Source organism: Etheostoma spectabile, chromosome 4 (assembly GCF_008692095.1).
Source record: "Etheostoma spectabile isolate EspeVRDwgs_2016 chromosome 4, UIUC_Espe_1.0, whole genome shotgun sequence".
Lineage (NCBI taxonomy): Eukaryota > Metazoa > Chordata > Actinopteri > Perciformes > Percidae > Etheostoma > Etheostoma spectabile.
Genome location: NC_045736.1, coordinates 36,565,187 through 36,578,637, shown reverse-complemented (window position 1 = coordinate 36,578,637; position 13,451 = coordinate 36,565,187). Strand labels below are relative to the sequence as shown.

General features: G+C 39.0%; 2 protein-coding genes across 2 annotated transcripts in view; one reads left to right on the top strand and one right to left on the bottom strand.

Annotated features, from left to right (window-relative positions):
- Window positions 1-13,451, top strand: part of cenpp (centromere protein P) — a 101,743-nt gene that overhangs the window by 9,907 nt on the left and 78,385 nt on the right. The window contains exon 6 of the mRNA XM_032514630.1: window positions 3,585-3,681. Coding sequence (XP_032370521.1) covers window positions 3,585-3,681 — 97 coding nt within the window. The remainder of the gene's footprint in view (window positions 1-3,584; window positions 3,682-13,451) is intronic.
- The window catches only part of ogna (osteoglycin, paralog a), an 8,034-nt gene continuing 2,704 nt past the window's right edge, over window positions 8,122-13,451 (bottom strand). The window contains exons 2-6 of the mRNA XM_032514631.1: window positions 12,244-12,307; window positions 11,437-11,601; window positions 9,805-10,010; window positions 8,755-8,847; window positions 8,122-8,628 (exon numbers count right to left, since the gene is read on the bottom strand). Coding sequence (XP_032370522.1) covers window positions 8,458-8,628; window positions 8,755-8,847; window positions 9,805-10,010; window positions 11,437-11,601; window positions 12,244-12,307 — 699 coding nt within the window. The 3' untranslated portion in view covers window positions 8,122-8,457. The remainder of the gene's footprint in view (window positions 8,629-8,754; window positions 8,848-9,804; window positions 10,011-11,436; window positions 11,602-12,243; window positions 12,308-13,451) is intronic.

Here is a 13,451-nt window from a genome sequence, read left to right as displayed (position 1 = left end):
GTTGATGTTTCAAGGAACACAGTTGTGATGGCTCTTCAGCGTGGTGGGCTTCAGGGTCATTGTTCCAGAAGAACCCCTTTACTCAAAGAGCAGCACATCACAGCCAGACTCAGGTTTGCCCGTGAACATTTGAAAGGTAAAGATGAGTTTTGGTAGTCTGCGCTTTGGTCTGATGAGACTAAACTGGATCTGTTTAGGCACATGGATGTTGCTTATGTCTGGCGAAGAAAGGGAGAGGTCTTCAACCCTAAGAACACTGTTCCCACAGTTAAACATGGTGGGGGGGAGCATCATGCTGTGGGGCTGTTATGCAGCCTTAGGCACAGGGAGCCTTGTTCTGGTGCATGGCATCATGAAAAAAGAAAATTTATGTTGAAATTTTGAGGGATAATATGCAGAAATCTGCTCGTAGTCTATCCATTGGTTGTCGTTGGTCTTCCAACAAGACAATGACCCAATGCATACATCAAAATTGGTCCAACAGTTCCTGAAGTTTACCAAAACCAAGGTCCTGGTGTTGCCCGCACAGAGCCCGGACCTCAATCCTCTTGAGAATCTGTGGCGGTCCATGCTCGGAAACCACGCAATTTGGACCTGCTGGAACAGTTTGCAATGGAAGAATGGGCCAAAATCCCTCAGGAGACCTGTGCCAACCTAGTAAAGAACAACTCTAAGAGGTGCTTGTCAGATGAGGCTCAGAAAAGGTACACTATTGACCATTAATGGCCTAGGGGCTAATCATTTTGGACATCTCATTTTTGCCCTCTCTTGTTTCAACCCAGTGCATCAAAAAAATATTCCAATCAAACTTAGTGGACATTTTGTCTTTATGTTGAGAACAAATACACTATAAACACTGTCATTTCCATGGAGAAATCAAGAGTTGTATAATAATTTTGGCCTCAACTGTATGTGTAAATATAAAAACAATGTTAACTAACAGTGGTAGTTTTGAGATTTCACTCATTTAGGCCGGATATCCGTTGCCTTGGGCATCCTTTGTGTTGGCATTTTAAACTCCGTCAAGATTTCTGAGGAATAGGGTGGACTGCTTTTTGGCTAATTTGCGTAATGTGAACGTAAACAGTAAAAGTAATAGATCCTTGTCAATTTTTTTATCCTATCAGCACCAAAATTGGTATCGAGCCTTGCAGGACTGAGCTACACATTTCATACATACACTATAAATGAACAATATTGGTGAAAAAAAACATGGCCGCCATCATTTAAAGAAAAAACGTCAAAGGTGGGGCTTAGCATTAAATTGGCCATATTCACTAATGGGTTGACCAATCTTCATAAAATTTGTGACATATCTTCAGTGCGTCATGAGGAATAGACTGACGGATATGGATAGGAGTATAAGTTTAACCCATAGAGTGCGCCACAATACCACAAGTAGTTGGAATTTCACCATGGAATGTCATCATTTTTGGTACACATGATCTGGGGGCGAGAAGTAACCAGGATCTGAAGTGTCATATTGATTGGTGCATGTGGGCATGGCCTATTTAACATTGTATGCTAAATTATGCCTTTTCTCTTACTGGGGACTGGAATGAGTCATAGACATGAACATTTAAACCATAACTGATGTTGATGTGCTTATGCTCCTCAAAGAACATGATGCAATTTGGCCTGATTGTGGTTCTATAACTTAAACCAAAAGTTTGGGACTGAGATGCAAATTTATATAAAACTATAAATGTGTGTAAGATATGTTTTAATACATGGCCACCATCAATCAAAGAACCTTCTTAAGGACGGGGCTAGCAGGGAATCAAAAATTGATGGAGACATAGTATAATACCACAACTTGAAAGTATGTTTCAAGTTTTGTTGAAACCCGATAAAGGGGGCAGTATCGCGGGACTTGCTGCATCTACTGTAGGGATGAAACAGATGTACGGTTGGTTTCAACACTTTTTCCGAAGAGCATTAAAGGTGCCCTGCTAGACATATTTCATTACTTTGTGGTAATATCTAAGTTCTACCATGGGCTCTGTAACATGTTTTGTAGAAAAATGCCTTGTTACAGGCAGATGTTGCAGAATCACTACATGATAAGTTTTCTTTTTAACCAGTGTAGTTCTACAATGAAGATATAATCAAACTGCATCATCCAAACAGTAGGAGCAAATCAGTTCAATACAATTATATCAAACCAGGGTTCCCACTAGCTCCATCACTCTCTTTTTGGTAGTGCTCCATTATATGGGAGCATTCTGCCATGTTTCCATCAGCTCTGTGTGGAATAACAGTCTTCTGGAAACTTCACCCGGCTGCCGTCTAGCCCTGGGCCCCCGTGGAAAACTCTGGAAAGCCTGTAACAGAATGTCCCATGCTCACTCAAAGCGAAACGGACCAAAACAGAATATATGTATTTTTTATGCTATTGCCATTTTAAAATACAGGATACTGTATAGGAAGCATCTTTTTGTAATGTACTTTATTACATTTTTGGATGGGCAGTCTACTTTTCAAAGAACACAACACTTTTTCAAAGAAACTTTTATTGTGATGCTAATTTATGGCAATAGAACCCTCTGCAGGGAAGACTGAGTGCTACTAGGTAACTGCAATTTCTATTAAAATCCAGACAGCATAACCGAATAACGAGTTAGTTGTTTAAAGTTTTTTTTGAGGGGGTGGGGGGGGCTTTTCCCTTTATTAAAGTGACAGTGGATAGACATGAAAGGGGGAGAGAGATGTGGGGGTGACACGCAGTAAAGGGCCGCAGGTCGGATTCAAACCCACGCCGCTGCAGGACAACATCGGCCGTACGCTCTTTCTGGGTGAGCTAGAGGCCGCCTCAAGTTTTGTGTTTCTCATTGAGTGAAAAGGTTATCCTTGATCTACTAAATGTTCCTTTTTCTGATTTTCTTTACTTTGCTCACCAAGCATCCAAAGTTAGTTCAGATGGATGGACAGAGATTCTGTAAAATGCCAATTCTGTACAGAGATTCATGGTTCCCTTGACATATTGAAAACGGCTACATTTGCTAAAACTAATTGCGCAATTATTATTTTTTTTAATCTTAGCTTGAGGTGTTTTCTGCTTTTTGTCTAAAAAGAGTTGATGGGTTATGGAAAGGCATTTGCCAAATAAGTTCTGACAAAGTGAAAATTTGACTTGTGTGGTATTTCCGCTGTGCAAATTTGTCCATAACGCATAACCATTCCATCAATTTGTCTTTTTCTCCAAACCAGTTGATAGAAAAAATCCAAATTATGCCATATTTTAATAAATTTGATGTGCAATAATGTGCTCTAATGTAAGTGCTGCCAAAATGTGGTTTATCTATATTTAATACGGTACCTGGACATGTGTAGCATTGGAGACAGATGATTGAAACTGCGGCTCTGCTAACGTGCTTTAAGATCACAACATTTTAAGGCAGCAGTTGAGACCTGACTTATCTGTTAATGTACTAATTATTTCCATCCATTTTCAGTTCAATGATGCAAATGGTTGCATGTTTTGGATATTTTGTCACACATTCACTGCTCAACAATTTAAATAATCAACGTTGAGGGGGCATTCTCTTAAAAATGTTTTAACGTTGTATGCAATGTCCTTTCAGGGTGGAGGAGAGCAGGGATCTTTTGCTGTTCTTCAGGACTCTCAGGACTTACTCAGACAGGTGTGACGATCGGCGCAGAACCTTCCAACACTTCCAGGTAAGTGAAGACGCACCTCTGCCAAAATGTTCTTCAAACTGGCCACAACAGTGTGTCTAGTCTGCATTGACAAAAACGAGCCAATTGGGAAATGTATAAGGCCAATATATGCTGGAGGGGGCATTTAAACTTGTGCTTGTTGAGGGTCATTCGAGAGGGACAGGGTTTTTCATTGTGGTCCAGAAGTCGGCCCTGGCTTCAGGTTTGATGTCAAAACAATTGTCAGCTTTTTGTCAGCTATGAAGATACAGTGACACGTCCAAAACAGTCTGTGTTGTTTGTAAAGTGTCTTGAGTCAGTCTCATGAAAGAGTGGGCATGGTAAATATCAGGGTGGGACTTCATTGATGAGGTAGCAATAAAATATCAAATAGTAAATCAAGCTGCTGAAGCAATATGGAACATATTCTCCTGTTTACTCAGAAAATGTAAAGTTCTGCCAAGTTGGCTGTTCTCAGGGAGGATTAACCCACATTTTCCATACTGGCCTTTGTGCTCTAAACTCTTATTTTGCTTTAGTTGCATTTTCTTCAGTTATAATGGAAAAATGTAATTCCCAATGTAACTATCGCGCTGTAATGTGGTCATTGCAGATTTTAATGCTTTAATGAAACACATGCATGAACATATATTTAGAGGAATAAACAAATAAAAATAAAACCCAAAGATTTCCCATACAATCCAGGAATCTTAACTTTTTGTAGCTTAAGACCACAACATTAAATCAGCTAGTCACAGTAGGACTACAGGACTGCAGATGATGGTTGGCTATGTAGTGGTTACAAACCACAGACCTTTACAAGCATGTGGCCAATCGCTGAATGGCATTTCTATTGTGGGCATATTAGTGTTAACTGTGCCTGCACACAAATGCACAAACATGTGCAGACTCTTCAGTCAGCCATGAGAAATGGTGTAATGCAGCTGCACCTGGGCCACACAGCCTGCGTGAGCAGTGCTTGTGCGTTGTGGAACCTCTGGCCTTTATTTTGGCGGCCATGGTAACAGGTTAGACTGCCACACTGCCAGCGTTAGAAGCATGGAATAGGCTCGGCTGCGGCACATCAAGTAATTCTATTTTTTTTCTCCACATGACGTAAATGATTTGCAGAAAAGCAAGACAAAAGAAAGCCTTATTACAGTGATATTGACATAACAGCATTTTCAGACATGAAAAATGCCAGTTATATATATATTTTTTAACCTAATGCTTTATCTTTTTTAAATTTAAAAGCCATCAAGTGTTTCTGTGGATAGTGGGGAGTCTCCCACTTCCTTTCTTGCTACTTCCAGCGCTGTCGCTCAGACCACGCCTATCTTCCACGGCATCTTGCATAGTTATCTATGCTGCAGACAGATGTATAAACACCTGGCAAAGAACTCCTCTGTATTTAAAAAGTCTTTTCTTTGGTAGTTCCTGTTACAGTAGGTGTCCAGGACCCCATTTTGCTATGAACACACACACACACACACACACACACATACACACACACAAACACACACACACACACACTTTGATAGTGCCTTATCACGTATGCAACATCTATCTATTATTGTTGTGGTGCTATTAACAGGTAAAATTTGAAACTGCAAATCCAAATCTTTGGCATCTATACAGGACCATAACCATCATCAAAACCTCCTGTGTAAAGTCAGGGTGGGTTTAAAAAGAAGAAGAAAGATTTTCATATTTATATTGATTTTCATATGAATGATCAAAAAGCGATTTTATTAAATCAAATTGTAAGTACCTATTGAAGCTTAAAGACCTAAAGAATCAATTGGTACCAACTATGTTATGCCAGCTTGTTGTAAAGGGGTTAAATAACGCTCTAAAGGTAGGCTACGTTTCAGTGAGGGAAAAACTGGCATGGCCATTTTCAAAGGTGTCTCCCTGTCAACTCAAGATATTTTATTTACATTTATCTGAATGAAATGTCACTCAATACTCACTGACTGTAGAGTCTATAGAGTATCACTTTGTGTGGTCGTCTTAAACAAAAAGCAGATTAATGTAACTGCTTTAGGGTCAGTTCTTAATGTAAACATCGATGCTTTTAAAGAATGCAGCAGGTTAAAGGGAACCTTGTAATTGTAGAATCTCTTTCATATCTGAGCTAAAGTAGTATTATAACTGAATTGTTAGCATAGTTCATATTGAATCGAAAGTGAAATTGAATTGGGAATAAAATCCATTCAGGACCTTATGACTCGGACTTGAATTCATTCGGAAAATCATTGCTGATACCCAGACCTAGTGTAAAGTATAATTAGGGGTCCAAGCCCGAGGCTGCGTGTACCGGGAAGCATGGGAAGCAGGCTTCAACAATAATTCCAAACAGGAAGTTTAATTTAAAAAGTTTAACTTTATTAAAATATCTTAAAAACATAGCCATGTCACATACACATCTTCCAGTACACCACCATCTTATTCACATCAGTAATAATTTCTAAAGTAATCTTTATTACTGCAAGGGAAGCGTTAGAGACACAAGCAAAACATTTTAAAAGCAGACAAAATAAAAAAGAGTAACTTTCACATTACTATAGTTCATAGATACATCATTCCCCAGTTCACTTCAGCTGGAGTCTATAAATTAAAAAAACAAAGTTAAGCTAATGCTTAGGAAAGCTGGCAGTTGGACATGTCTACAAGGCCATTGCCCTTTATAGAGAGATATTTTTAATATTTCAAAGTGAAGTGAATCCACACAATGGCTCAGTAAAACCCGGAGTGTTGTTCATTTTTAGTCATTTTCTGAGAGAGCACTCGCTGAGAAAGGCATTAACAGTAATCCTGCTGGCATGCCAGGATGATTTGTATCAGATGTCTGAGTCAGGTGGGATCAATAATCTGACAAGAAAATCTCAAATCAACATAAAATGAATGAGAAATGTACATTTTAAAAATGTTTCACTGTCATGTGATAAGGTCAATTTTGGGAAATGAGACTTTACATCAACATGAAGGTATCAAGTATTCTTTTAGTATTACGTAACTGTCTTAACTTAAAATGACTCAAATCTAGCCAGAAAAAACTTTTCTTTCCTACTGTCATCAATATTTAGGTTGAATTGTAATTTACTCAAACATCTCAAATTATTTGTTTCTTAAACTAAGATTTTCATTCAGTAGTGACCGTTTTTTAACATTATGTGTTCGCCTCAAAGCCAGCCTGCAATTTTAGTCTGGACATTTTAAAAAGAAACATGCAACATTAATACACATAATCTAAAACTGCCCTCCAGTCATGTATTCCTTCATTATTTAACGGACGTCTGTCCAAATTATATTACTGATGACCCACAATGAGCAAAGTGAAAACTGATCTGGCTTTGCAAGGTTATAAAATCCATGTGGGTCCATTAAAAGCACTTTGTGGACATTTTACTTGTTGTAATATTTTAAAACATTTTGTTAAGTTTAATGTCAAACCTTGAAATGAGAGGTTTTACACTAGTACAACATACTTAAGGTCAGCAAAAGCGGCAAAGATATCTAGAAGGTTGTAGAAATATCTTGAATGAAATGATTTTTTTTCCCTCTACTACTTACACTTACAGTAACAAAATGCTTCTTTCATTTCACAAAGAGTGTGAAAATTGGCCTTTTCTTTTTTAAACTGATACAGGTAGTTGACAGTATATGCAAGCCTATTGGCTTATTTACTGTGTGTGTGTGTGTGTGTGTGTGTGTGTGTGTGTGTGTGTGTGTGTGTGTGTGTGTGTGTGTGTGTGTGTGTGTGTGTGTGTGTGTGTGTGTGTGTGTGTGTGTGTGTGTGTGTGTGTGTGTGTGTGTGTGTGTGTGTGTGTGTGTGTGTGTGTGTGTGTGTTCAAAGTCACAACCAGTTTGTGTAGTTTCATTCATGTAGGTAGAACAGAGTCAGTTAGAAATGAAACAATAAATTGGACTGTCTTTGTAGAGGTGTTGACGCTTCTCCACTCATTTAGTACACTGGTTCTACTGGCATGGGTGTCACCTGTGGAAAAGACATATAGCATGCACCTCACCTGAACAAGTGGCCTATATCATTCTCTCTGGCTATTTGTCACGTTTAGTCCCACTGTCAAAGCTTTAGTATGCTTAAAACAAAGGGTTTGTCCAAATAATTTCACAGCATCTGAAGCCCCCTGTTTATTGGCAAAATGGAAAGTTGTGGTCAGTCTAGAATGACAATCTGACAAACACGTCCACTATGCAAGGATTGGCCAGGTGTGTGGAAGTAGACGTGGTTTGAACTTCTTCTTGTAAACACTATACATTCCTTAGACAAAAGATTGTCTAAAAGTATGTGCTAGTATTCCTTTTTGTATGATATGTCTCAATACTACAACATGAGTCAAAGGACAAAGCAGGCCTTTCCCGCTGCCTTTCAGCTAGGATATACACAACTAGTAGAAACGCTGATTTTTCTGACAAACTAGTTTGTTGAAGCATATGGAAGCCTTTACACTCCTCCTCAGGTGGTTTTGCACCAGTTCATATGACTGTAGCTCTAAACAACTCTCATGTGCAACTTCATGCAGATGTCTAAATTCTCCACCGGTCAGTGGAATTGAAAAAGGCCAATTCTACAACTTTAATCCAATGAATGGTTTCGTTTCGACCTGACAATGTCACAAGCTGTCTGTAGGTTTGCTGAAGTAAAAACATTGACACATTTATCCCCACCATGGGACCAGCACCCCAAAATCCATAACATCACGGTATCCCCACAGCAGTCTGCTGTGGGAAAACTGCTTCATCAGCAACAAAGGGGTTACAGTAAAGTTTCTCTCAGCGGTACCGTCCGATAGGCAGTACCTTCATACAGGTGAAGCTGTCGGGATACTTGGACAGCAACACCGGGTTGCCGTCCATACGGACCTCACTGAGGCTCAGCCGTAAGAAGTAGGTGTCATTGGACCTGCAGAAGGTGTCTATGTTGACCTCAGTGATGTTGTTGTTCTGGAGGAAATGGTAACAATGCCAAAAATGTGACCATGTGAATATAATCGAAGCAGATTTGTCCTGTAATAATAATTAATTTAACACACACTAAATTCTAGCAACAAAACAGTAAAAGAAACAAACCTGTAGATGTAAGATCCGAACACTGTCTGGGATGTGTGGAACTGCTTCCAGCTGGTTGTCGGCCAAGAGCAGGTTTGCCAGCTTGGTCATTTTCTGTCGGGGAAACAAATTCACACCATGGAGACCCAGTCCATTCAGCTGAGATGTTATTAGTTGTCCTATCCCTGTTTGGGAAGTGAAAGTGTACTTGCAAATATACACAGCATACCTGGCTATAGACCAGATATACTTCAGGAATACCAAAGTTGTGAGTTATATGGATCCATTAACATTTTGGGAATTTTAATTTTTTTTATTTTCCTTTTATTAATAAGATAAAAATATTATCAGTCTTATGTCTTTCAAGACAAGTTTTAAGCTAGAGCCAGGATATGGTTGGCTTAGTATAAAGACTCACTAATAACAATTACACAAACCGTTTGGTAAAGACGACAGTTTTACTGCAGGTTTTAGAGGGAGTTTCCTGTTGAACAACAGCTAGGTGTAGTGACTGAGTACAGCTTTCTGAGGTGTAGTGATTGTGTACTACTTCCTGATGTCTTGTTGCCGTACTGAGGTTGCCAGGTATGGTACCATCATGCCTGTGCAAGAAAGAGTTCCAACATATAATTTACCCTAAAACCACATACTTATTATGTCACTCTTGGGACAAAAAATAAGCTAATTTCCCAAACTGTCGAACTAACTCATGTAGATGTTTTGATAGCTGTGCGGTAAGAAAATATGGGCTCCATCCAAGTTTTCTTATAAATTTAAAGTGTTGTTGCATAGTATGTAATATGTTCTAAAATCTTTGCAAAGAGAAGAGATTGACAGGACACAGTACAGTACGTTATTTGGAGAGCCTACCTTCATTTTCAGCATTATATTGCTGAGCATAGCTATCATGGCTCACTGTCAGTTTGGCTATATCATTGACGCTTTTGTAAAAACAAATGTATTTTTGAAGATCACTCACTTATGAAATAATTGAATTGCTCCAGTCCCTATCTTTAAGATGGGGTTGGGATATTCTTAATTGAAAAAGCTGGGAGAGATGGTGATGTGTACCTTGAAAGCGTTAGCTTTGACACCCTTGGTTTTGAGGAGGTTATTGTTGGCGTTGAAGGATTTGAGTTTGGCAGCTGGGAGCATAGGGAGTTTGACCAATCTGTTATCAGCCAGAGACAATTCCTCCAGGTCGGTTAGCTTAGAGAATGCCCCATCTTCAATCTCTGAGATCATGTTCCCCGTCAGGTCAATCCTCTTCAGACCCACTGTTGATAGATGAATAAAAATATGTTAATACAGTTGGACGGGATGGAATGGAAAAAACCTTTTTTAACAGTTTGGACATCTCTTCTTTTGTTGTTGTTCCACCATATTGTTTTTTTCAAATGTTATCATCCCTCTGCTTTTGTGTTTAGCATTATATTTTGAAAATTCAGTTTACACTGACAACAATTTGATCACTAATCACAGCCCTTGCAGGTTTAAGCATTCTTTTTTTTTTTTTTTTATGGGGCAACTGGTTTTGTGCTCCTTTTACTGTTTAACCAAGCTGTTACAGACCCATGTCAAGTTGATCCTCCATTAATATGGCCCCTCTGCAGGTGATTGTCCAGCACAAAGATTTCTTACAATGTAAGTATGTAATGTAATCGTATCTACAAGGGGAAGAGCCTTTTCTTCCTGTTGGTCTGAAAGAAGGAACTGGATACACCAGGCCAGCACTAAAAGCTCAAGAGTAGCTTCTACTCTGAGGCTCCAAGAATCCTAAATGAGGACATTCCCTTAGAATCATAATTGAATCGCCAGGTGCCTATCCCACCCTTAATTAAAAGGACTATCCCTTAAAGTATTTTATGAATTATTATTCCTGGAGAGCTACTTTTGCTTTGTTATTGATCCAGTTAACAGTGCAGTCACATGAACCAGTGTCCTGTAATTTTGCTACCCCAAATGCATCACATGCATCTGAACAGCAAATATAAAAAGTGACACGTGACACTTCCCCTTGGGGCTGGGAAATGATCAAATGTTTTATCCTCTCGCAGCCATTACCTGACTATGACTAATTAAGCTTCATGCCTAGTCTGAACATTTTCCTTTTTCCCAAAATACATTCATTAATTACCGGGAGGTAAATGTATGATGTGATGTTTCTGTACTTGTTGAGCTGGATCAGGCAAACTTATGGCTCAACTCTTTTCATGATTATTTTAGTTACTTGATGGGTTTAAAGAATTACCTCACTCATTAAATATGTGGCCTTCGCTGTTGGAGTTCACTGCAGGGTGTCTAATAGGACACAGTCACAGCTGTTCATATATCATTCATGAGCAGTAGAGCTGTATATCTTTTTTTTCTTTTTGGATTTGAATATATAACGCTCAAATTCAGCCTATTATCAATAGTTACCACGCTACTCAGGTTTATGCTTTGCCAATGCTACTACCAGCAGGTGGTTGTTATGTTAGTTTGCAATGCAGGCTTTCTGTTATAAATTAGAAGTCTTCTGAATCAAGCTGAGATGAGCCTGATGACTTTATGTAAATAATAAAATACAATAGGAAATTGATAACATTTCAATCAAAAATATTAGTCAAAGAACAAGACAAATGGACAAAGCATTCACTGCCAACTTATAGTCTTTGAGAGCACAGCTGGAATAACTTGGCTGAGCAATCGTTCCAGGCTTACATGTGTCAGCAAAGTCCTTGGTGCTGATCTTTTTGATCTTGTTGAAGCGGGCATAAAGGTAGGTTGTCTCCTTTGGCAAGCTGGGAACAGTGGTCATGTCTGGACTGACCTCCTCACAATATACTGAACCAGTCAGACACACACAAAGAAGGCAGGTGGGCAAGTCTGCAACACAAAGGCACCACACAAACATCAAGCCACTTTTCAGAGTAAGCTGTAATCACAGCAGTGCATTATATTCTCAACTAATTGTTGCCTATCGGGGAATAGAATATAGTTAAACTAATGGGTTCAAATCTTTGTCTAAAACCTACCAAAATCCCAAAACATTCAGTTCATCACATAGGTGAAGGAAAGCTAAGGGCTAAGTAGTGTGTTTGGTATTGTTTAAAATAAGCTCACATGCAGCTACTGTAGTTCAAAATGCAGCCGTGAGGGCTGGTACTATTTACTACTAATTTAATGGCTTGCTTGGACTGGCATCAACATGCATCTCCAATCTGCTCAGTTCCTATTCTACTTTCAAACCCCTCAGAGCCATTGATCAATTACTCCTTGATGTTCCACATTCCCAGTTCTTTCTTTTTTTAATTATTTAATTCTATTTTAAATATCTAATAAACTTGTTCTCAGAAATCTGTAGTTTGTCTTTGAGTATCTTTCCCAAACCTTCGAATCATGGACAGATTGACTCAAAGCCATTTAAAACAATTGCCAGTAGTTTTTTTAACCCCCCCCCCCCCTCCTATCATTTAAGTTGTATGTTCTTTACCAGGTGGACACAAGGTCAACTGGTCTTTCTCTTACCAGAGGCGTCTCCTTCGTCTTTGGTTAGGCTGTCATCAGGTTCATCAGCAAGAGGCCGCTCCCTCTGTAGGAGAAGACATGGCCTGTTCATATAGCAGCCAGCTAATCTGCTAGAGCGAAACATTCACACTGCCAGGGTTAGGAGGTCAGTTTTGGAAATATGCGTCATAACGTGTTGTACTGGCAAATTTTTGTGTAGAAAAAGACTAACAGATTTATTTTGAAAATGCAATTTACAGGCTGATGGTGATTGACGATATTACGTTTTGTTATAAATTAATTGTAAGCTTTAACTGTGAAAATATAATCTTGAAGATTTTCATTAAATTAAAAATGTGTGTTCACTATCTGTTACTGTATGAGGTAACACAATAATGTTTGAGCCTATGGCCAACTGATTAAAGTAATGCAATATTTATTTATATGCAGTATTATGCACTGGGTGTCCAGCGTGACATTTCTAAAAATAGACAAAAAAGTGAAACTATCACTCTATTCTGAAAACGTAAAGCTCATCTATTAAGAATATCACAGACCATGGGATTCATTCTATTTCTATGCTTTAGACTCTAAGCTCAATTTCACTGTTTTCACTCAAATACAAATTGTAGATCAACCAGTATTGAAATCATAAGTGCCACTTTAAAGCCAGGCTCACACTACAGGAGGTTCCAAGCCATTTATACCCAATTTACCCCCACCCTGATCCAGGACTTGGGTGGGTACTGATTTTTGACCACGATTATCTGGTAATATGAGCGGTTTACAGATCCATCTTAAACCTCCCAAACCTTTGCAGGGCTACCATGATCATTTCAAACATGTTCGACATTTAGGAGTTAAAACCTGGATGACCGTGTCAGTACTTCCTGCAGCACCTGATGTTTCCAAGCAGTGGTAACCAGGAGACGGAAACGGTTAAACTGACCTCCAGTTCTGGCTGAAGGACCACGAACCGACAACTCATGTCGATCCGTCTCACCTAATCCACACTTGTTTTGGCTCTGCGTTTCTTTTTTGTCACTGGAAAGCATTAACACTACAGAAAGTTGTTGCACTGAATCAGTCTGTTTTGTTTACATCGGCTTCCCCATGGGAGATCACGTAAGATAACGCACATGATGGGCCATTATTTTAAATCTTGTAGTGTGTGAATGTTTGAGATTAGAGAAAATAATATCTGAAGAATGCGAAATTATGTGCTGGCA